This window comes from Poromitra crassiceps (genome assembly GCF_964638095.1).
Source record: "Poromitra crassiceps genome assembly, chromosome: 8".
Taxonomy (NCBI): domain Eukaryota; kingdom Metazoa; phylum Chordata; class Actinopteri; order Beryciformes; family Melamphaidae; genus Poromitra; species Poromitra crassiceps.
This window is the reverse complement of record NC_139629.1, coordinates 10,025,205-10,050,617: the sequence shown is the minus strand read 5'-3', so window position 1 is coordinate 10,050,617 and position 25,413 is coordinate 10,025,205. Positions and strand designations below refer to the sequence as shown.

At 45.0% G+C, this 25,413-nt stretch overlaps 1 protein-coding gene across 1 annotated transcript in view; it reads right to left on the bottom strand.

Moving 5' to 3' along the window:
* Window positions 1–2,622: 2,622 nt before the first annotated feature.
* The window catches only part of LOC310781309 (aryl hydrocarbon receptor-like), a 71,290-nt gene continuing 48,499 nt past the window's right edge, over window positions 2,623–25,413 (bottom strand). Inside the window, exons 3-11 of the mRNA XM_083641912.1 lie at window positions 18,482–18,591; window positions 14,118–14,207; window positions 12,246–12,357; window positions 11,402–11,529; window positions 10,590–10,792; window positions 9,268–9,377; window positions 8,011–8,152; window positions 6,120–7,923; window positions 2,623–5,726 (exon numbers count right to left, since the gene is read on the bottom strand). Coding sequence (XP_083498038.1) covers window positions 5,682–5,726; window positions 6,120–7,923; window positions 8,011–8,152; window positions 9,268–9,377; window positions 10,590–10,792; window positions 11,402–11,529; window positions 12,246–12,357; window positions 14,118–14,207; window positions 18,482–18,591 — 2,744 coding nt within the window. The 3' untranslated portion in view covers window positions 2,623–5,681. The remainder of the gene's footprint in view (window positions 5,727–6,119; window positions 7,924–8,010; window positions 8,153–9,267; window positions 9,378–10,589; window positions 10,793–11,401; window positions 11,530–12,245; window positions 12,358–14,117; window positions 14,208–18,481; window positions 18,592–25,413) is intronic.

Sequence of the window (25,413 nt, the reverse complement as noted above, 5' to 3'; positions counted from 1 at the left end):
AAACATGTCCGAGAGCTTGTGGTTTCTGCCAGTGATCGTTTAAACTGTGGCTCTGGGCCCAGTGTGGCCCCGTTTAAACTGTGGCTCTGGGCCCAGTGTGGCCCCGTTTAAACTGTGGCTCTGGGCCCAGCGTGGCCCCGTTTAAACTGTGGCTCTGGGCTTTTTTTTCCCCCTTTTTCTTTTTCTGAGGGGGAGAAGAGGGGGGATACAACGCGTAGGCCTATGTTAGTTCATAACTGGGTTTAAAGGGGCCATGAGACACTTGATCATAAGACTAGTTAATTTGCATTTCACCTCAGACAAGACATGACACTGCTTTCACGTCTGAAATTTACATTTCACCTTTTCAAATTTCACCTTTTCGCCAACTAGGGCGCTGCTAGATGACTACTAGAGGTTGTCTGTACAGTACAGTACAGTAGAGTACAGTACAGTACACTACACCACAGTAGTGGAGTAACCAACTGTTAATAAGTATTCTTAATTCTAATAGGCTCACAGCATTATGCGGTTGTGTTTCTGACTTGGATTGTTAGCCTGGTAAAACTGCCGGTCACCTGTCCGGCTGGTTTACCAGGCTATTGTATTGTATTGTGGTGGTTTTGATTAATCAAAACGTTCAAAATCCTTACTACTGTTACTGTGCAGTAAGTCTCGCAGGCGTTCTGAATGTCTCCGCTTACAAGAGCACACTTCAATGTAGACTCCATGAGTGGATTGCTGGCCTCAAAGCACTTCTTCTTCTGTGAAGAACAGCATAAGCGCTCGCTGTTATGGGAAATCAGGCTTGAACGACTGATATATTGCAGCTGTAAACTAGCTGCCCAAACATCCAACGAACGAGACCAAAGGAGTTTTTCAAGCAAGTGAAAGCATACAAAGGATGTTGGACCAGTTACACACAGAATAATGTTTAGGGGCCATAATATTCATCAGGCATCACGGCCATTATTAGTCTAAAGTTAATGTGAATATTTAATGGTGTAATTAAGGTTCAAAACATTTTTTTTATGTCATATTGTTGTTAATCTTTAGTGTGGGTATGCAGATGACAGCGGAGAGTTGAACCTGATCAGAACACCTGTCCTTATTAGTTCTCTGACTGCAGTGGTTCTCAACCCACGTGGGGTTCTCAACCTGTTGTACAAAAAGTTAAAACAATATTTTATTAGTTGCCTGGTTTTCTCAGGAGTCCCTGGAATGTTAGAACATGATTAAGTTTTGAGTCTGCATCTGAAAAAGCTCTGTTGGAGGGCCAGATGCCCACTAGCCCTTGCTCCCAAAAGTAATGGGCCACCCTATGCTACACAGGAATATACGTCAAATGGAGGGGTGCAAATAAAATAATGCTGAATTCTAACAACCCCCTCAAGGACCTCTGGTGGTTCATGGACCCACGTTGAGAACCACTGGCTTACATCATGATACTATAACATCAAACTGATGGCAGTTAGGGAGATAGGGTCTTTTGAGGAAAAATAAATACTGAAATGTAATTATGGTTGATTGTTTATTATACTCAGTCATGTTTTTTTCTTATATCCCACTATAGAACACAGTCTCTATCATGAAGCTACCAATAGCAGTGACACATCACATCCTTGTATGTACTGTACTTGAACCTTGAAGGGGTGAGGACAGAAGTGAGCCCTCTGGTGGACAAAAGGACAAGTTCTTTCTGCAGTAGTGAGAGATGGCATTCAAGGTTTGACAAAATTAGGATTGTTGGTATTCTGCCTATGAAAGGTATAGAGGTCATGATTTATGAGTATGGTCTGTAGTACCTGTCAGTTAATTAATCAGGGCAATCAAGTAATCCATACTTCCACATTCTGCCTAACATGTCAGCATATACAAATTATCACATTTTGTCAACAGTAGAGAAATCAACTATGCAACACAGTCTGACAGCTAAGACTTTTTGAAGAAATAGATTAGCACTTGTAGAAAGTAGTTTGAGAAGGAATAAGTACTGTAACATTAGTTTGATTGTATTTTTTAGAAGATGAGGGAGAACGATGTTAGTTCAAGAAGGGCCCAGGTGTAGGTCTGAAAAGGTGTTTTCCGTCTCTGCCAAAAGATGGGCAGTGATATTGCATTTTGCTGCATTTGTTTCACTATTGTTTTGGTTAGAATTCTTCTTTTTCTGCCCTAAAATGATCTGACCTCAGATACCATAAGTCCTAGGACCTAGAGCAACCAAATGTGGTGCGTAGATTTCAAATCTTCTCCACCACTCATGCAAAAACACATGACACTGATCAGTCTGATGGTGACTCTATATAACAAACTTTAGGCTTTGCCTAAGAACTCCTATGAAAGGTCTAGAATCCTATTTCTATACAAAACCTATTTTTCTCTTGCAAAGCTGATCCCAATCGCAACAATATTTTACACACAGCATATATGGATGACTTCCTAGTTTATGGTTAGTTGAAGGAGTGTTAGCAAAATGTTCTATCTTTGAGATGTATTACTTTTCCAAAATTATAATTCAAGCTTTTATTCCCACACTGTCAAATATAATAATTTATGTGCTTATATCCTATTCTTTTTCCTCATTTCCCCACGGGGATCAATTTCATCTCAACATTGACCGCATGAAGAAATCATGCGACATAATTTAAACCATTGCACATATATTTATTATGAAAAAAAAGAGAAAAGAAACAAAGGCAAAGTGTGCTTTGCAACATATGGTATAGGTTCTATCTCTACTTGGCTAAATACATGTGGACTATACTAAACTGTATAGCTGTGGAAAAAAGTGTTTACAAAGCATAGAATACATGGCAGCTGTAGCAGTTAAAGGAGCATAAACATGAAAAATATATGACATGGCACAAGTAATAAGCCTTTTGCTCAGGATTTAGTGGCTAGGTGTATCGAAGGCACAGTCGTGACATATAGGCACTTTCTTTGCGGTCCATAATCGAGTGCAATGTGCAAGCAGCTCAAGGCAAAGGAGGCCATACTGATCTGTGGGACAGAAAACAAAGGGGCGTCATCTTCTTCGCCCTCACACACAGAGAGACCCGCCACATATGGCCGGCGACGGGAATCAACGATGGGTTCTGATCGATTGGTTCCTCTATATGGGTTGTCTGCTCAGGCCCCTCCCCCCTTTCTCCAGACAATCTCTAATGTGTCAAGGCCACTGGTCTACTGAGTCTCACATACTTGGACACTTTGCAGCTGTTTTACAAGCGACAAAAGCACAAGCAAACGTGTAGTTATAGGTTTGTATATGGCTCAGAGTGTGTGTATAATACCAAATAACTATTTAGAAAATATGAAGGCATCATAAGAAAACAAACAGGAGAAATACTATTGCCATTAGGATGCATAATACCAATAGACCCTTTTCACGGGGGCCACTTTGTGTCGAAAAGGCAGGGTAAACACAGGTGCAAGCAAAATAGTAATGAGGGTTTCCAACTTCCAATCATGGAAGTTGGAAACTCTCATTAGTGTTTTGCTTGCACCTGTGTTTACCCTACCTTTTCGACACAAAGTGGCCCCCCCGTGAAAAGGGTCTATAGAGAATCAGGGTGATGCCGAGAATTTATCACATTTTAACTGAACGATACCAGATTAATTTTTCTTCATTGGAGATCTACTTTGCTTCACGTCGCTTTGTTTTGCGACACGATAATTGTGGGTCTCAGATTTTAGTATTTGAGAGATCGCTGCATCCCTAATCGCTAAATATTCTCTATTATGCTACTTATAAAATTGTTAAATTGCAATGTAGCTTACATAAACACATGTCACATGGTATTGCATTCTGTACATATTGAGGATACAATTACTTGAACCAAAGCAAGCCTTATACATGTCTTTTTCCTGGAACATATCAAATACAAATAATACAAACAGAGAATTACAAATTACATTTATACATTGATATGAATCCTATTTAAGGGTTTCATTCCAAAATGCTATGTATACATTTTTCAGGGAAAATAAAAATCAATATTGAAAGAAAATACAGATAATTTCATCTGTAACAATGACACCAACTTGTAAACACAACTGGGTCTCATTACTTTCAGTAAAAGTCCACAGTGTGTTGCACTTTGAATTTTTCCAAATGGTGGACATTTCATTTTGGAATGAAATTCATGCATTTAATGCATTTAAATGTGGGAAATGTGAATGTTTCTGGCTGAAAACATGGAAGTGAAGATGTCTGGATTCCCTCATGAAAGTTTATTCCTCCTTTGGTAATTTGGAACTCCAGCAGTGTCTCTCGCTGGCTCAAGCTCCATCCTGGTCAATGCACTTGTGGCTTTATACTTCATTATCACTCAAGACTGACAGGCTACTGCTTTTAGACAGTATAGGTTGGACATAATAATATGAAACTAGGGATGCACCGATACCACTTTTTTTTCTTCCAGACCAAGTACAAGTACAAGTACTTACATTTCAGTACTTGCCGATACAGAGTACCGATATACCGAGTACTTAATTAGGGGTCAACCAATATCTATATAATATATATAATGCCTAGCATGTTTAATTAAAAGATCACCTTTTCAACATTATGGGTTTCAGTCCTTTACCTCTTCTTTAGTTATTTATTCAAGTTTCTAAACAAAATTTGACATGATTACATTTGAAAACATCATGAGCGCCTGATATTACTTTTTACTGAATAGAGCTTGAACAGATCATCAATACAACTTAACGAAGTGAAAGTGTCGGTGGGGGAAATATGACGTAATCAGTAAATTTACTTTACTGTAACAGCGATCGTAAAGGCAGTATGGATTATACCAGACATGTATTGGAAATATCTGGTAAGCCTTTGCTTGATCCACAACACTGTATTTGTCTACTAGAAGAGCTAACCTGTAAATTGGACAGAGAGTTTTGTTGTTGTATTGAAGAGCAAGGACTTCGCTATTTTTTTGTGGTCTTGACAGTTTCATGGAACGTTACCACTGGTGTTTTAGCTGCAGTGTGTGCAGGCTAACGGTTCACTTTAAGCTAGCAGAGTGAGTGAGTGAGTGGGCGAGCGAGCGAGAGCTTCAATCATTTTTGTTGGCGTTTAGCCTTTCAAAATAATTTTCAAACTATTCACTGCGGTCAAAAAACTGCTCTCCTGTAGCCGCGCACCTGTTTCTCTCTCTCACCCCAGCCACCACCTATTACACAGCCTTTTCTGCCAATAACCAACTCGGGTTTGAATTTTCAGAGAACTCTAATACTGACCTCTGATCCACGTTGTATTTCTTCCCACAAAAAGCGCTCCAGGCAGCTGCTTTTTCCACGCAAAACACGCTATGTGTGAACAGCTAAGCTTCTTTGCCAATGCATTATCCGCTGCTGTGAGCCCGTTTCTGTGTTCAGGTTAACGTCACGTTGTCGTAAAGTGGTATCGGGTGCTGTTGTATTAGTTGTTTTCAGGCTACGAGTACAGTACACGAGCACAGTACCAGTATCGATGCATCCCTATATGAGACAAAGCAATATAAAAATATGATGGTCGTTACATCAGTTTAAGCATATAGGTCTGTGGTTAAGCGCTGATACAGGCTAATCATGCGTTTCGTCCTTCTCTTGCCGTCCGTCCGTTCCTCCCTCTCAGGGACAGGATTTGCTGCATCTTTACAAGTTGCAACAATTGGCCTGGGTCTGCTCGGAAAAGTCCATCTTTTCATCACCAAGAGGAGCTACAGCCGATATAACCCACTGCTTTCAGTGGGGAGGTTTGGATTCTGTTGAGAAGAAATGGGGAGGAAACAAAATTAAAACACAAAGCACAGACGGGGGAAGCGGAAACTGGGTTTATGGCTGCAACTAACAATTATTTTCTTGATTAATCGATCCGTTGTTTGGTCTATAAAATGTCAGAGAATAGCCCAAGGTGACGTTCTCAATGTCTTGGTTTTGTCCACAACCCAAAGACTTTCAGGTTACTGTCATAGAGGAGTAAAGAAACCAGAAAATATACACATTTAAGAAGCTGGAATCAGAGAATTTTGTCTTTTTTTTTCTCCTAAAGAAAAATGACTCAAAACGATGAATCGATGAGCAAAATAGTTGTCGATTAATTTTCTATCGATGGACTAATTGATGAATGGTTGCAGGCCTCTAACGGGCTTACCTACCTGTGTCTGCTCGCTGCGTCCCAGGTAGTGCTGCATGGCCAGTATGTCCTGTGGGGAGGTCATGGCGGGCTGGAGGGGGTGAGTTGGGGGACTGACGCTAGCGTTCTCCTGGTTGATGGCCGATGTGCCCACCACTGGCTCACTGCGGCCCCACTGGTAATAACAGGAGCCTGGAGGAGGACTCTGATCCAGAGGGGTGTCACTCCCCCTCTGGCAGGAAGGGCCAGAGGGGCCGCTGCCGTTCGATAGAGGGAGCGAGCGCTTGTCAAACATGCAGCTGTTGGGTGGAGCGGGCTGGCCATCCACCTGGCCTCCCTGCTGAATGTGGTTCAGTCCGTTGCTGCTCTGTGGCCAATGGCCGGCGGGAGGGAATCTTTGGCTGGAGGAGGGCTGGCTGTGGGAGGAGGGCTGGCTGTGGGAGGAGGGCTGGCTGTGGAAGCCGGCCATCGCTTTGTATCCGTTGTGCATGATGCCAGCGGTGGGCAGCTTGGGCTGCTGGCCCTGCGGCCACGGCTGAACTCTGTGGTTGCTGTGTGTTTGAAATGGGGCGTTTCCTTGCAAGCAGCCTGTGGGAAAGCGAACGGGAACACTATGTGTGGTCGATTCAGCCGGGGAGGAAAAGTCATTGCAGGGAATCAGGGACGGCAAATTGTCCATTGCAACGGGCGCTACACTGTTTGGTTGCTGAACAGATCTCTGCAGCAGCTGTCCATTAGCTGCCATTGAAGGGACTTGCATGCCGTTGCGAGGAAGACACTGCTTGAGTTGGTTTGACTGCGTCTGACCGGGAATCCCCATGTGGCTGATGGACGTCTGGCCACACGGGTCAAACGGGAGCGAGGCGTTATTACCTGAGGTAACGGGGAGAGAGAGCTCGGGGAGCTCTATCGACGGGCTAAAGATGTCCGGAAGCTGCAGCTGCTGTAGGGAGTTCTCGAAGGTGGGGTCAGTCTGAGGGACCAGGGGACCATAATGGGAGAGTTTCGGGGTGGCGAACATCTGAGCGGGATCTGCCAAGCTTTGCCCTACACTCACCGGGCCGCTGTTTGAACCCTGCTGCAGAGCACAGAGGCCGTTCACTGGTGAGTGAGTGTGGTCGACACTCGGCCTCTGAAACAGCTGTGGCACACACAGTGCTGTGGCGGAGGGCTGCGCCTCCCGACCCAACGGCTCTCCTTGATTATTGTTGAGTGCTGCGAGGCAGGCGGGCTGGCCGGCGTTTATACTCTCCCTGAACAAAACAGTGTCCATGTAGGTAAAGATCTCATTAGTGAGGATGCTGTCCAGCTCAGACGTGGTGCTGCTCTGTTGGTCCTCCTCCTGAAGTCTGGTGAGGGCATTTTCCAACTCCATCAGCTCGGCAGCATCCACCTCCAGACTCTGCAGTGCCGCGCACAAGTCGCCGTCTTGCGCCATCTTCTCCAGGGTGTCAATCATATCCACCACCGACTGTTTGGCCTCCTCCTTCACGACAACCGGCCCATCTGGGTTGGCGTGAGACCCGACGGCCTGCCACGAGTCACAGGGCTGGATGTTGACCAAGGCCCGGCTGTCCATGAACATCTGATCCATAGATTGCGGGGACTCCACTTCCTGGGTGTAGATGGTCGTGTCCTGCGCCAGGAAGCATCCCAGCAAAGAATTTGGGTCCACGTCCTCCTTTCCCTTGGTGAAGATGGGGATGGGCTTAAACTGGGTGGGGTCCAGCGTGGGACCCTGCTCGTAGAGGAGAGCCTCTCCTGTGGCGCAACTGAAGGGGAGCTGCAGTCTCCTTTGGCGCATATGTTCCTCGCCCTCAGAGTTGCTGAAAGAAGCCAAATAGGGCATGTTAATTGATGGCAGAGCAGAAAGCAGACTGAGCTAGATAGTAGTCAAGGGATCCCACACTCACAGCAAAGCTCTCTGACGTGCGATGATGAATTCAGGTCTTCCTCCTTTGTAGATCAGCTTGGCGTTGGACTGCACCCACTGCCAGCGATGCGACTTAGTCAACAGCCTGAACACAGTCATACCGCTCTCTCCGGTTTTCATCACTGTGAGGAAAACAACACACTGTAAGCAGGCTAGCAGCAGTAATGGTCTTTTTGAACATTGACATCTTAAATTTGAGCATATACACTGTGGTAACAAACAAACAAAAGGTTCTGTATTGGAATCAAAGTTACCTGGAAACAACTTTTAACATAGGAGAAGGAACATGAAATGTCATGACACAAAGCTGAAAATATCTTTGTGATTTCTGCTGAGATGTGACATTCAGAACAGTCTTTCTTCTTTTCCATTGCTAGCAAGATTTAGCTTGTGGCTATCACACTTCACATGATCACAACTGAAGTGATTACAGTGTAGACACTATAGACAAGATGGGCTCCGGCCAAACTGAAAGTTAGGTAACCCTTATTTGGATAGTCCGCCTACACAACAGCTTATTAGCTGACATTTAACAATTCAACTTTTTAACAGATGTTTATCTATAGAGTCTATGTGGCAATTCATGAGCATAGCTACATATTGCACTGGGTGCAGGTCTGTGGAACAGGAAGCAAACAGAATCTCTTGGTTGAATCTCAATTAATAAGCTGTTAAAACAACATCGACAGACAAAGCCAAACGGCTGAATTGTTCAAAGTCAACTAATAACCTGCAGAAATGTTACAAATACTCTGTAAACTCTCTGTAGGCCGACTATGCAAATAAAGTGTTACCAAAGGTTAGGATGCTCCTTCAAGCTTTTAGTCTGCTGTCGACTGAGAAGACAAAGACTGTCTGAAAGTACTGTAAGACAGCTTTGCCTTACAGGTGACACAACAACATGTCTAACAAGATCACAGTGGAAAAACTCCATTCACTATATGGGTAAATGTTGAGTTTCAGAGGTTATAAAAGCACAGGGATTAAAGCAAAAAAAAAAAAAAGACTGACTTTTCCCCCCTTCATTTTCCCTTTATTTTTTTGGCTATTTCAGGCTTTTTAAAATGTCTGCTTTTTTCCCACCGTGCGGTCGCTTCCCAAAGGTTTTCATGTAAAAAAAAAAGGTGCACAGTGTGTACATATCACACTCATTTCACTCTAAATTTCCCAAACACCCAGTAACAATGCATGAATTGTGTTCCATTTTGTGACAACAGAGATCAAAGTGTCAACATACTACACAAGTGCTTGTCAGCGCAGTACATCATATCAGCTGCGTGGATGAACTGGTAGCCAGAGCCTCTCATACAGATCTCAATCTCTGAATAGCCCAGAACAACCGACCCCCTGCAGAAAGACAACAGAGACGTTTGTGTTGATATAAACTTCAGTTAGCAAACATCGACCTCTGGAGGAAAGATCAAAGATCAAATACGTTTTCAGAAGTGTATGAGAACACTGGTCAGAACTGCATGAAAATATATTAGTGAAACAAATTAATCCATTCAAAAAGTAAAATGCGTGTGATTATGAAAGTGCTCATATTTCCATTGTAATTTAGGCAAGCTTGAGAGGTATCCTCCTAACTTGTTAGGACTTGCCAACAGATGGCATTTTGAGATCTAGGATTTGAAGGAGCAAAACCTCTGCACACCTAAAAATGACAGGTGCATCGGAGGAGGGAAAACCCGACTGAATGCAAAGAAAAGAGAACTCCCGCACACTGTCTCCACTTGCAAATGGAGATTTATTTAACAAAAAGAATAACGTTTCGGTCCAACGACCTTCAGCAGATTCTTCTTACAGAGTAAGAGGAAGGACCCAGTTAAATAGGCTGGTAGACCTATGTGTGGCCCAATCAGGTCACACTACACCCTGGTATCATAATTGGAGACAATTAACCTGAATTGGCAGGTATAGAGAAGTCTGACATTGCAGCAGCAATAAAGCAAAATAAATTACAAAAAATAGCAATAATGCAAATACACTTAATGCAACTGGGTCGCTCCTCTTACTCTGTAAGAAGAATCTGATGAAGGTCGTTGGACCGAATTCTTTTTTAAATAAACCACCATTTGCAAGTGGAGACAGTGTGCAGGAGTTTTCTTTTCTTGAGATCTAGGATTTGGAAATGTCTGTTGCAAAGCACAGTGTCTGAAATGTATTTTTTTGCTCACCTGCCAAGGGCTGTTGAAAATATAATACCGTAATAATATATATTTTTGTACAAGAAATATGCCTCCAATGTTCAATGTCAATTCATGTTCTAAAAGCATGTACTGTGTGTTCATTTAAAACTTGCTCATTCATGTAGTGGCCAAAGTATTTACAGTAATTCATTATAAATTAAATTGCAACAAAGTATTATAGCAGTGGCAACGTTTCATCATTCACAAAGACAAAAGACCTTCAAATAAGTGTAGGAGATTTAAAAAATATTTCTCTGTTTCAGTTTATGTGCTGTTTTTCTCTCCAACTTTCTGTGAAATAATTTTGCATGAATCAGCCTTTTATGTGGACAATGCCTCTTTATCATGAGCGGCTCTAGTGTTTCCTCACCTGTTGTCGATGCCTGTGGGAGTGAAGTCCAGCTTGTGTTTGGTTTGAAAGATGAGCGTTTTGCTCCTGATCTCCAAAATGGACAGAGGCTGGACCGGCGTAGCGATGGTGAAGAGAGCCAGCTGGGGATGGATGCACGTCCCGTTCTCACTCATAATGCTTTGGCCGTGCAGGTACTTCAGTCGCCCTTGGAATTTCAGGGCCTGGTTGGGGGAAAACAATGAAACAAATGATTTGACTATATATCAATATATTATTGTTAACTTAATTGTGATACCTTGGTATAATATGGTAAACAAATGAGATGATAGTTGAACTATAGCCTCCATCTCACGCCTGTGGTATTGTTAGTGTTGGTAGAGGCTGACACAACCCTGTGTGGCAGCTGGATTTGTGCGAGATCATGAGATCATGATGATCACATGACAAATCCATCTCGTCACGCTACAATCTATTGGTTTGAATCTGAACCACCAGTGCTTCGCACCAATCAGCATCCTCCGATGAGGCAGCTACGGGCGGGCTTTAGGTGTGACGCCAGCGAGAGTGAGCCCGTGATAGACAGATGGTTCATCCAATCACCTTCCAGGTATTGTTTTTGAATTGCCTGCCCCTTTGAAACGGTTTCCCGACTGACTCGTTCCCAGATGGTTATGTGAAAACAAACCATCGGGCCGCGTCTGGTTAAGACTTGCAGGCTTCTCAGCGTTGGCCTCCCATGATTATGGTCATTATATTAATGTCTCAAAATGAATGTGGTAATAATTGGCTGCTGTTAAAATGCTACATGTGCTTTTATCATGTATACCAACCAGGAAGCCAGAGGAGTTGTCCAGGAGGCAGCGGAAGCGACACACAAAATTCCTCTCCAGGAAGGAGGAGTTCTCGGGGGGAAGCTGCTCAGGGTCAAACTTCATTGTCTCACCGCCACTTTGGAAGCCTGAGAACATGGATATTATAATTATAACACATATTAAACATCAGAGACCTTTAGCCAAGTCAGAGATACAGATTGGACTAATTGGACACATGGAAGAAGCGCACTTGCTTAGAAATTGACGGTAACACTATCTGGATAGTCCGCAATACAGAGAGTCTAAAGGGTATTTTGTAACATTTCAACAGCTTATTAGTTGACATTCAACAATCCAACTGTTTGGCTTTGGCTTGGCTTATTTGGTCAAGCAGCACTATAAGGCAGCTCATTGTGCATGGTTGGTGAACAGCATGGCTTTGTGACTTGGTCATGTTGGTGATATGGCGCACTCTTTTTTTTTTACCTTTATTTACAGTATACAGGGGGAGTCTCACTGAGAGCAATGCTCTCTTTTTCAGGAGCGCCCTGTTCACATTCACACACACATTCATACCTGGAAGCTGACCAGTACAACCACAGTCTGATCTGCTGGCCACTGATCAGCTCCACTGGAGCAGTTGGGGTTAAGGGCCTTGCTCAAGGGCACCTCAGTGGTGGTAATGAGGGAGGGGCAAGCGCTGCCTTTTCACTTTCCCCACCCAGATTTATCCTGCCGGTCCCGGGGATTGAACCGACGACCTTCCGGTCACAAGCTCGCTTCTCTAACCATTGGGCCACCACTGCCCAAAAAAAAAAAAAAAACTCTTCCCTGCGCACGCCTCCTCCTCTGCAGTACTTACCTTGATCCGCGCCAAAGGGTGTGGGGTTGAGAGCAAAGTGGAGCTGCTGTCTGAACAGGGCCCTGTCGTCCGTGTGGATGAGCTCATACACACTCTGGTGGACCACATCTGACTGTAGGCAGAGGAGAACAGGGTCAATGCTTCATCAGAGGGTCATTTGCGCGGAGATGGTGAAATGAACACATCGCCCACTATACACTATCCGTTTGGTTGCAACAACAACAAAAAAGCATCTCGATGTGCGCCCACCACAAAAGGAAGAAAAGAAAGCAAGTTCCATTTATGATTTCTTGAAGGAGCATGTGTGCTGTTTAAACAAAGAAACCCTGGAGCACCAGTGGCTCCTTGGCTGGCCTGGTGCAAGTCTGGTTGCTACTGTCCTCTTCTGCTTTCTTGGTACTGAGAAGTGAGACACACCACAGCTCATTTTAAAAACAAGAGGTATTATGTGGCTTGTGGTCAGTAGCTCAGTGGACTGGCTATTTGGAACTAGTAAATAAACATCACTTTCCCACACACACATTGTTCAGATGAAACCCAATCCTTTAGCTCCTGTCAAAATGCATTAAATAGGAAGATATGTCATTGTATATTATTCACAGAATCATAGCTTAGAGTAACTACTACAAACTTACTCTCAAAGCTGTTCTGATTTGTCTCAGAGAGTTTGTGAGTTAGTTGCCTCCCCCCAAGGAAGTTGTGTTTTTGGTGCCGTTTGTCTGTGAACAGGATTTCACGATCCATTTTCATGAAACTGTTTGGGAGAGTGTAGCAGGGGCCAAGAACCCATTCGATTTTGGAGCGGATCCAATCCGGCTGACAAAACGTACATATCACAACAGACTGGACTTTTGGCGCAGGTCTGCGCTCTCTGCAAAGGTTTCAAGGATGTTTAACGATGATGTCTGGTCAATGTTTTACTCGTGAGATGGGGAGGAGGAACCACGGCGAAGGTTTCATAACATACACTCTTTGGTTGATCCTTTGAGATACGAGGGACCACAAACATACAGCGAGTGGTGCAGACACTGAGCTAAATCCGAACTTGGTTAGGAATGTGTGGGGTACTTATAGGCTGTTGTTGTTTTTGTTTCTTCAAAAGACATGTTCCTGTTTTGCAGATCACTGGCTTTACAGTAAGATGAAAGGAACGCCCGACATCGCTTTTTATGGGCTTTGCAAGCAACGCAGTACAGATGCAGCAGAGATAATGAAAGAAAGTATAGATAATGAGAAGCACATGTGCTACATACAGTACAGCAGATTCTAATATTCACGGTGGACTATCCCTGTGAAGAAACATTGGAATCTGCATGTGTCCATATAAGAAAAGCTTTGATTAGGTATATGCTCCTGCTGTAATTACCAAAGGAGAAGCAATCGCAACTGCAAATTCTTCGACAAGACATTTCCTTCAACGCCTGCCTATTTTGGTTAGGTAACAGGTGGTTGGGCCGCAAATGCATTTCTTTGATGATAAATGAAAAATTGGACGCATCCCAAGCCGTGCGCTGAGCTATGCTCCCCCCTGTATGCGCTGATTAACAACAAATGTTGCCCTTGGCTGTTAGTCCACGAGGGTTACTTCACAAAGGAACTAACCCATCTAGAACGCAGAATTCAACTAAAGCCGGTTTCATCCACCTCATGCAGGAATTCACTGCCACTCACACTACACGGTAATCCATTTCCTGAATTTGGAATGCTCTCATCAATCTAAAATGACAGAACGTAGTCTTTATTTATTTTAGCGATGCCGTGAGACACGCCGGTGGAGAAGCTTCAGCAAAAATGGCTTCGGCAGCCCACAAAGAGATGTAAGATGTCGACGAGGTGGAATTCAAAAGGAGCTAGGAGGCGCATCGTTCTTACCTGATGGAAGCCCAGGTAGTCTTGGACTGTAGGAGAGGCATAGAACACCGATCCCTCGTCAGTGACCACCATCAGAAATCCACTTAGTGCCTGGATGGGGAAGAGATGGTAGAATTGACAGTGAGCGGCACTCATAGAGGGATAATGACAGATATTCACAGACAGGGTCCAATTCTAGCACCGGCCAAATGCTGGTAAAATACCGGTATGCAAGTGGCTGGTAGATTTGCTTTACTCACCAGCCAAAAAAACAATGGTAACCTATTGAGTGGCTGGTAAAGTTTGAACATTCACTAGCCATTTGACTGAAAAAAAGGGTTTGATTAATAACCATTGGTTTTGTCCTTGGTGCCCTACGCTTTGGCTGTGATGGTTTTGTCCTTGGTGCCCTACGCTTTGGCTGTGATGGTTTTGTCCTTGGTGCCCTACGCTTTGGCTGTGATGGTTTTGTCCTTGGTGCCCTACGCTTTGGCTGTGATGGTTTTGTCCTTGGTGCCCTACGCTTTGGCTGTGATGGTTTTGTCCTTGGTGCCCTACGCTTTGGCTGTGATGGTTTTGTCCTTGGTGTCCTACGCTTTGGCTGTGATGGTTTTGTCCTTGGTGTCCTACGCTTTGGCTGTGATGGTTTTGTCCTTGGTGTCCTACGCTTTGGCTGTGATGGTTTTGTCCTTGGTGTCCTACGCTTTGGCTGTGATGCCCCAAATCAATTCCTATTCATCAAAGGCCAAAGTGGCCTTGACATAAAAATGACTCATTTCCAGGCCTGTTATAGGTTATTATTATTATGCAATGATTTTCTTTGTCTGGCCCACTTGAGACCACACACACACACACACACACACACACACACACACACACACACACACACACACACACACACACACACACACAATGTGCAATAATCTCATTATAAGACAACAACCATCTGGATATCCATTGTATATCTTGTATCTTTGACCTGCTTTCTAGTTCTCCAGAGTTTTGCGTGACATTCGCCGAGTCTCAATCCTGTGAGCGAGATGCTGCCGTCAGCAGCTGCTTCTCACAGGTATTGCATGCTGCCGATCACAAAAGGCTTCTCCGTGTGTGAGAAACCCAAACACTGCAGCCTTTTCCAAGTGTGAAAATGTAGCTGACACATGAGCGTGAGTCAACACGGTGTGGGGTGTGTGTGTGTGTGTGTGTGTGTGTGTGTGTGTGTGTGTGTGTGTGTGTGTGTGTGGGGGGGGGGGGGGGGGGGGTGGGAGGCGAGCCTGGGGTTTTGTTAAGCGGCACAAAGCGTGGCCGGGCCTTGGCAAGTGGCACCGGGGACAAACTGTGGCACCTGTCATAACTTCCTGCTAAACGGAGGATAGGCCCGGATTATCTATAGCCACACTAGCACACAAGCAAACATCATCTGACTCTTTATCTACACACCTACTAGCCTGAGGCCGGCGTCAGAGGGTGTTGTTGGTCAACAGTGTTGGGGGTAATGTTACAAAAGTAACATATTATACATGTAATATATCACTTTTAGCAGTAACTCGGCTTTCAGTCATATTATACCAGTTACTTTGTCAAGTAACACAAGTTACAAATTGAGTTACATTTAAAAAAAATCAAAGCACATATTTAAATAAAGATACAATCGTGATTCATTTCCTAATCAAATTGTGTGTTTTTGTGGGTCAGCGATGTCATTCTGCTACTGCTGTTATTTTGGTGAAAGTAATGCAATAGTGGTGTAATAATAAGTCATGAGTTACTCTACACAGACAGTAATATTGTAAAGTAACTTATTACTTTCAAATGAAAGTAACTAGTAATATGTAGTATATTACATTTGGAAAGTAACTTGCCCAACACTGTTGGTCAACCTGTGTGACTTTTTACTCAAAGTGTTCAGTGATGTCATGTCATGTGTAAGGGCGCAATTTACACCGACCACACCACTGGTAATAACAATCATTTTTAGTTGTATAGCAGCTTTGAGTTTAGCGAGCACGTTACAGACAAAACAAACGTGTCATTTGCGAAACGCTGTGACCAGCTTGGCATTAAGTGGACTCGCTCGGAATTAGAATGCGGAATCTTTGGCTTATCTGTGCTTAGTTACCACCTGAGCTTAAAGGAATAGTTCACCTAAAAATGAAAATCCTGTCATCACCTACTCGCCCTCATGCCAAATGAAAATGCAGGTGAAATGCGTTAGTCCATTTAACACACAGGGAGGTTGCCAGCACAACTTTGTAGCCGCTGCTTTCTCCAAAACAACTGAAGTGAACAGCTTCAGTGTAGCTGTTGTTACCATCAACATAGACATAGCCAGACCCATGAGAGTTCTTACGCTGATACACTACGTTACTGCATGCTGCAGAGCTCTCTCTGGGTCTGGAACACTTTCCCTCAGCCGGCTGGTTATGGGAGGGAACCGTTCACTTGGCCAGTCATATGCCAGTGATGGCTTCAGTCCTCTCCAATCAGTAACGTCTCCAATAGGTAACGTTCCGGGCACCCTGCCCTTCCTCAGACAGGAAGGGCATGGTGCCCCAAACGTTACCTACCGGTGTTAAATAAAAACACTCAACTGGAGCCTTGCAGTGTGCGAGCTTTACTTTCTTTCCTACTATTCCTGCCTCAAGCTCTGCACCTGCCCTATACAGGTTGGGATTGTGCGTGTCGTGCCTTTTTTCATGAACCCGCCTTAAAAAACCAGCAGTGGCTGTTAACTGGCACAGACTCATTTACGTAGTATGCGGAGCGCAGCGATGCAACGTAATATTTGAGTCTGGGGAGAGACTACCATCAACACTACTTTACATCACACACTGCCATCAATATATTCGTCTATTCAGAATATTAAGCTACACATGACAACTAAACCCTAAGTCCTAACAAGTCACAGATGTATACAGGAAACCCCAAAACACAGGGCTTTGTATGTGTATAAGGGGATGGTTGTTGACGTGTGATAACCAGCGCTTACATCTGGAGTGATGCTCATATTCACTTAACTGGTATGAATGTCAGAGAAAATACATCACAGCAAAGAGCGCAGACACGTCCTGCACGATGAACTAAAGTGAGCGTTACAGGGAGTCAGGACTGAACTAAAGTGAGCGTTACAGGGAGTCAGGACTGAACTAAAGTGAGCGTTACAGGGAGTCAGGACTGAACTAAAGTGAGCGTTACAGGGAGTCAGGACTGGACTAAAGTGAGCGTTACAGGGAGTCAGGACTGAACTAAAGTGAGCGTTACAGGGAGTCAGGACTGAACTAAAGTGAGCGTTACAGGGAGTCAGGACTGGACTAAAGTGAGCGTTACAGGGAGTCAGGACTGTACTAAAGTGAGCGTTACAGGGAGTCAGGACTGGACTAAAGTGAGCGTTACAGGGAGTCAGGACTGGACTAAAGTGAGCGTTACAAGGAGTCAGGACTGAACTAAAGTGAGCGTTACAGGGAGTCAGGACTGGACTAAAGTGAGCGTTACAGGGAGTCAGGACTGAACTAAAGTGAGCGTTACAGGGAGTCAGGACTGAACTAAAGTGAGCGTTACAGGGAGTCAGGACTGGGACAAAACAGAAAGCGCCAACCCTCATTCTTTCCCCAAATGTCAATTGCTTTCAAGCCGTGGTTCGCTCGCAATTGGCAGTGTGTGAACCAAATTAACCAAATACAAAAAATGCATTTAAGTCAAGTAAACTTTTCCACTACGGCTCGGGCCAAAGACAAATAAACCCAAGGTGTGATCACACCCTCCTAGAACCCCCAGTCTCTGACCCCACATGAACCTGCTGGCCTGAGACTGAACGCTGCTGCCATAGTTCCTCTCTTCTGTTTCTGTGCCTTCAAGCAAATCATTGTCCCCCACCAGTGACTATAGGTCCACCCTTGGGTCAGTCAGTGATTGTTGAGTGTACTTGAAATATGAGTGAAATTGTCTCAGCATTTTCATATGGGACAATGAAAAGAACAGATTGATCATATTTCTCTTGCCTACTCTCCTCAGAATTAGACTTACAAGTTATATCCAGAAATGCAGTGACTGGAATTGTCGTGTTTTTACTCATCACAGTACAAAATACAACTACAAATATAAGAACTACAACTACGCAACAAAAGTAATCTGTATGTCACACAATGTACCAGGCCTGGAATTAAGTCATTTTTAGGGCACGGCCACTTTGGCCTTTGAAAAATGCTAATTTATTGGGGGCATCGCAGCCAAAATGTAGGACACCAAGGCCAAAACCAATGGTTATTAAAATCATTTTTTACGTTGGTACGGAAGTGACTTTACATGGGAAGTACAGTGTTACAAGACCCATTCAAACGTCCTGTTTGGGTTTGAGTTGAGCTTCCTCCTTCAGTGTTCTTTAGTACCTGGAGCAGTAGGTCTCCTTCACTGCAGGCTGCGGAGTTCATCCCGTTCCCGTTCAGCCCATTCCCTCTGGGAAACATGACACTGCTGCTGTTGCTTTTCTTCAGGGTTGCTGCAGAAAAGGGAAGAACATGAGAGGAAGGGGGCAGCAGAGGTCAAAGAAGGGAAGGGGATGGAGAGAGAGAGAGGGCACATTAGCACGCGAACTGTGAAAGTCACAGAAGAAGAACAGGCACGAGTCTGGGAGGTTTCTGGACTCTCGCACCCTCCGACCTCATGCACACAACCCCCAAGTGTTGGCTTCATGCTGGGGGTGGAGTGCATCGACTGCCTCCACAACCATCTTCATCATTTCTTCTTCTACATGGGCTGCCGCTCATTGTCCTTCACCCAACCTTCTCTCTATCTCTCTCTCATTCAGCCCTCATCCCTCCTCTACCTTCTCTAAAGAAATCCCTCTCTCCTTCGCTGTTACTGTACCTCTTTTTGCTTTCCTAAGACCCAGGACCTACAGCAAGACCTTTGCACTCCTTACTTTTGGTCTCTTCTGAAAATGAAATGAAAATGAAATTTTTGTAGGTTTTGCATTGTCAAAACGTACCTTGACATCAAGTTACTGTCCTAACGAAAAAGACGTGGATGTGACAAGAATAAAGTTGATTTAATAATGTCCCCCCCCCCCCCCACAGATTATTTCCTGAAGGAGACTTCCATTTCTTCCTGTGGGTGTCAGTCAGCTGATTGACAGGATGCGTGAAGTTGAAACGAAGCCTTCATGTTTACTGTGATGGATTATCTCGCTCCGTGGAGGACGCTGGCTTTCTGAATGGGCCAACTATGCTGACTGTGTGCAGACAGACCAGAGCAAATGAAAAAGGAGGGGAACTTATACGACTGACACAAACTTACTACAGCAAAATCCTTTAATGTGATCCCATAGGAAAACCCTTCTCCCCCTCTCTGTCATCGATTACTGATCTCGGTTCCACTGCCGTCATGTCTTCATTCCTTCCCATGTAATGAAGCCCAAACAGGGTGTGGAGAGCAGAGTGGCATGTGGACGGTGACGTCATGACAGACCACTGCTCTGCTCTCGTGCCACTGGTTTGAAGCCCTGCCACCGGCCGTAATCAAAATCATGGCAACCGGGAAGAAATTCCATCCATCACCACCGGGGCAGAAATTGTTTCTTTTTTTCCTTTCTGCCTGCCTCTCCGTGACTTCATGTTGGATATGGTTGGCGCACATCTGTGGCAGCACAAGACGAGCGTGTTGGCTACACTTGTTTAGTCTGTAATGGTGCTTAAAAACGTCCTGTTTTGTGTTGGAACATGTTAACCCGCCATGTTGTGGGCTTAGTGGAAACAGATGGGGATCAGAGCCCCCAGGGATGCCTTTCTGTGTAATATTAATGATGTACATTTTGTAATAGGTTTTATAAACTGCGCACTGTTGGAAAGGAACAGAAAAAAAAGGCCCGTGGTTTTATTGCGGCGTGCTCACGGAAGGAAAGGCCTGCTGCCATCATGAAGTCGTTAAAATGACATAACGACATCAGAGAGCATCGCGTCAAATCAGTTGACTGTACAGTCTTGGCATAGCTGTGAAGAGGATGCTTATATTTGTCAGCGTGCCCACTTTTCCGACATGTGCTACTACATCTTAAAAAGAAAATGTTCTGTTAAAGAGGCGAAAATAAAACCGTTTGTTTTCACAACAGTTGAGTCATGGAACGCAGCTTCCCAGGTTCAAGACTGCGACTGTGTGCAACGTAGTTCACGGGAGTGGAGAGTGACTCACTGGCATGGTTTACTTGGGAGAAAGATCAGCCACAACTCTTTTGCCATTTGGTCTCTTTCAGATGTTCCAGAGGGATCCAGCTTGCTTCTTTATTCATTATTTACTTTGTCATTCTGAAAACAAAGACGGAACTTTGGCTGAGAACTTGACTGAGAACTTGACTTGACTGTGACATGCCTTGGTTCTTTTGAAGACTAGGATATATACACAGCATGACAATTCTCTCAGGGTGAAATGTATTCAGTGGACTCTGTTAAGATGATTAGAAGACGTTGGGACCCTTCCACTGATTACATCTCCTTTAGATAACTTCTCCAGACTCGAACATCAACTTGTCAAGCAGCATGTTTAGGGCTTATCTGCTATGGGCCTTGAAGCAATGATCCTCCCTTCATCTGTGCTGTGGGGGCCCCTCTGAGGCCCCTCTGAGGCCCCCGAGACAAGAAGCTCAGCATGACAGGACGCCACTAGTCTTTACCTGATCCGCTCAGTGTCATAGCCTCTGCTAACAAGAGAACAAAGCCTGTTGTTTAGACAACCACTAGCAGTTAGACGACTGCACAAGGCCTTTGGCAAGGTATCTGTTGTATAAAGGCATGCTTTTTATGATATATATACATAGGAGGGAAGTAGTTCAGGTGTGAGGCGGACGGTGTTCACGAGGAGGACAGACTAGCAGGAGCTACCTGGATGTTATCAAAGACTAATGCTTCAGTCTTGCCTTTTGGGCGAGGCACATCTGAATGAGTGAGGCCGATCTCGAGCAATTGTGATGTCACCGATGATGTCACAATATCCGGTCACTCGAGCAATTGTGATGTCATCAGTAAGTGATGTGATCAGTGATGCAATTGTGCGCTGCGCATGCCAATAGAGCAGGCGATGCCATGCAGGAATCGAGCGCGAGATGCCTAGTATATATATATATTATATATATATATATACATATATATATACACATACATATGTATGAACTTATATAGAACTTATATTCTACATACAGAACTTATATATATATATATATATATATATATACACATACATATGTATGTGTATATTTAAGCAATATCACACGAGAGGGAGTGCGGTTGTTGGCTAATATCGGCACTGCTGTGATTCGGTCGTAGGCACGAGGCCGCAGGCCGAGTGCCGAAGATAATCACAGCAATGCCGATATTAGACAACAACCGCACGACCTCGAGTGTGATATTGCTTTTATACAACAGTTCTATTAAACAAAGCTGATTAAAAAAATGACAAAAAGCTGAGAAAATATATGATTTCTCTATTTATTCCTCCGCCAACAAAAATAGTTCCCTCAGCTTTCTGCTTTGCCGAAAATGTAGCCTAATCAGCCTAATTAACTGCAGGCTGTCTACTTTACTACTGTAGCTGTGAAGCATTTTGTTGATTAGAGCAGCTGTGAAGCGGAGTGATCTACACACAGTGAAGCGCCAGTGCATTATCATGAAATATTGGCACTGGTAGGATCCCTCTTGTCCAATCAAATTGCCCGGCCGGAACTTACTGTTGTATAAATATATATATATATATATATATATATATATATATATATATATATATATATATATATAAGTTCTGAGTGCAGAACTTGGTTTGGCATTTAGTATTTGTAGAGAATGAAAGGCAGCCTGTACCAAGCTGGTACCGAGCCAAACAACTGGCATCAGCTCCATTGTTTGTTTTGGTTTTGCCAGAAATGTGGACTCTTTTGCCAACGTGAAAGAAGCGGCGCGCTGCTCGAGTCTAAGTTTCTCGCTCCGCGCACACAGCAAGGCGCTGGATTGCGGAAACCACCCTCAGTGTTAAGCATTGTTCTCTGAGGCCCACCATGGCATGGTGTGGTCAGATTACCTTTCCAATTTGGAAGTTATGCTTTTGTTGTAGCAGACGAAAACTCAGCGCCCCTAATTTTGATGACTTTGTTTGTGGTTGAACATGTTTGAAGAAGCTACATGCTCTACTGTAGATGTGCTCGGCATTCTCAGGATTATCTGCCTGCTCGAATTACTAGAATTCTAAAGAAAGTTTCAGTACACGCACGCACGCACACGCACACGCACACGCACACGCGCACACACACACACACACACACACACACACACACACACACACGAGAAGAGGAAATCATGTGTCTTGCCCCAGGCACAATATTTCATCACACTGATACTTCCTGTCCCCACTAGGTGGCTCTACATAGATAGTAATGCCTCCGAGTGTAACCCACTGCCATGTGACACGCACACACTGCCCACCTGAGCCCACCCAATTTCCCTCCGCAAGTTCAAAGAGAGTCGATCCTCGCAGAAGAATGGGACTTTTGTTCCCCCTCATGTCTGAACGATGGCGCATCATCAGAAGAAAAGCAAGCTCCGACCTGCACAGCTGTAGCTTTTACCAAGACTGACAGAGAGAGAGGGAGGGAGGGGAGAGAGAGAGAGAGAGAGAGAGAGAGAGAGAGGGAGAGAGAGAGAGAGAGAGGAGGCCGAGGGGGAGAGAGAGAGAGAGAGAGAGAGAGGGGAGGGAGAGAGAGAGAGAGAGAGAGAGAGAGAGAGAGAGAGAGAGAGAGAGAGAGAGAGAGAGAGAGAGAGAGGAGGCCAGGGGGGAGGGGGAGGGAGAGAGTGTGCAAGAGAGAGAGAGAGAGAGAGGAGGCCAGGGGGGAGGGGGAGGGAGAGAGTGTGCAAGAGAGAGAGAGAGAGAGAGAGGAGGCCGAGGGGGAGGGAGAGAGAGAGAGAGAGAGGAGGCCAGGGGGGAGGGGGAGGGAGAGAGTGTGCAAGAGAGAGAGAGAGAGAGAGAGAGAGAGAGAGAGAGAGAGAGAGGAGGCCGAGGGGGAGGGGGAGGGAGAGAGTGCACAAGAGAGAGAGAGAGAGAGAGAGAGAGGAGGCCGAGGGGGAGGGAGAGAGTGCACAAGAGAGAGAGAGAGAGAGAAACTGGCATTGTGGCGCACTGTCATCAGTCTTGTTTTGTTGTGGTGTTCTGGGATCTAGGAATTCTTTAGTGTAATAATATGATATGAGAGGATCATCACTTAGCTTTTAGCACAATTACCGGGAGTGACTCAGTCCCTTCATACAGTAAGGTTAGACTCTACTTGGCACCGCTCCAGGTCCCTGCCGATGGGAATTTAATTTAGTTGTGTGTGTCCTGTTTCCTGGTCTGTGTGTGTACCTGTTCATTCATGTCGGTTGTGTGTGCGTTTGTGTGGGCGGGGCCACGCAGCTGAGCTTGTCTGCGTCTCCATTCGGTTTCAGGCTGCGGCTGCGGCTGCGGCCCGGCTGGGCCTGTGTGCTAGTCTGCTCTCTGGTCCATGCTAGATTGGATTGGCCGGAGGGACATGAGGAATGATACTTGGTTGGGTTTAGGCATGAGGAGTGATGATTGGTTAAAAGCCCCCCTCCAACACTCTGTGAGCGCCTGGTATATAGTCGCATGTCATCTAATCAGCTATGCTACGCCGGCGGGAAACACTATTCACAGACGTCCCTCCGCCGCTTAACTGAAATGGATATTTGGGCAGATGGGCATTTCTAGCAAAAACACTAGTCGAAATTCGCTGGGCCAAAGTTGACTTTTCGTCGAAATTTGCCCACCCCTTAGCGAGTCAAATTTTACAGGGTCTCCCCTGATTCTAAGTATAGTTGAGAGTCGCTTGGTTTGACCAAGTAAAACTATTTCTATAAGCATTTTACGCAAGGTCTATGGAAAAATGGCGGATGAAATCCCATGGACAGAGAGAGGGGGTGACTTTGGCACTCTTGACATTAGGCAGCCAGACCTGAGCCTACGTTAGCCGTTAGCAACGTTACTTAGCATTAGCGTAGCACTGAGATGGCCCATGGAACAGTAGAAAGAAAGAATATCAGCTTTTCTCCATGCAGTAACAAGCCTTGAAACCTTTTCCTTGTGTTGCTGGAATATAGACATTTTTAAGACAATTTCTACTAGATTTCTAGCGTTTCTAGAGCTACTGGGTGCTGCTACTGTCAGCTGAGCACAGAGCCGTTCTGCTCCAGTGCCCAGCTCTGGTGCTCTGGTGCTCTGGTGCTCTGGTGCTCTGGTGCTCTGGTGCTCTGGTGCTCTGGTGCGCAGGCAGCGCAGCCAAAGACCATGGCATTTCAAGCAAGACGGTTCAACTTCAACTCAGTTCCTGTTATTTTGCCCATGGTTTTCCACGGACACGCCCACTTTGGAGGTTTTTTTTTGGAGGCCGGTCTGAGTCTATTGGAATCCCCCATTATCTTTTTTTCCTAATAATTGTGGGACGCCAAAATTGAAACAGAGATTAAAATTTGATCAATTGCACTGCCCTACTACTACCCTCAACCTGGACCCATTTTTAAACCTTATACCAATCCTAAACCTAACCCTAACACCAACCATAGCCCAGTCATTGAATATCAATAGGCCTCTTTTCACACAACTATGAGTATAATCTGAAACTCACCACACTTTTTACCCAGTCACTTGATAGGAAGTTGAGTAATAATAACACAAATAGTATTACTGGTAGTGGTATTTTGGCCACACCTCCTGGCCCTACCAAAGACAGCGGCGCTGAAAGGGATGTCTTCTTAACATCCCGTTCCCTGACCTCATAACCCCATTCTGCCTGCTCTGTGAAGGGGCTATGCTCATAACCCCCCCTCCTCCTCCTCCTCCCCACCTTCTGACCTCTCCAGTCTGGCTGTCAAGTCCTCCTGGCCCGGTCCAGCACTGTGGCAGCCCAGGAGAACTGTAACAGCACGCTAAGCAACAACGCTGCACAGAACAGAACAGAACAGAGCAGCGTAATAAAGCGTTTAGCAGTTAACAACGGAAAGAGACGGGGGGAAGAAAGAACACAATGCACAATTCAGCAGTGGGAAAGAAAAGGAGAATGAAAACAAACAGAGGGCCGCAGAGGGGCCCACTTACTCACGCGAACATCGAGCGGAGGGGGGGGGGGGGGGGGGGGAATTGTGGTCGATTGCCCAGGTCTGGACTTGAATTTGCATGAGTGTGTGTGTGTGTTTCTGAGTGAGAGAGAGAGGCTCTACGTTTGGCTGAGGCGCTATGCATTGTGTGTGTGTGTGTGTGTGTGTGTGTGTGTGTGTGTGTGTGTGTGTGGTGAATA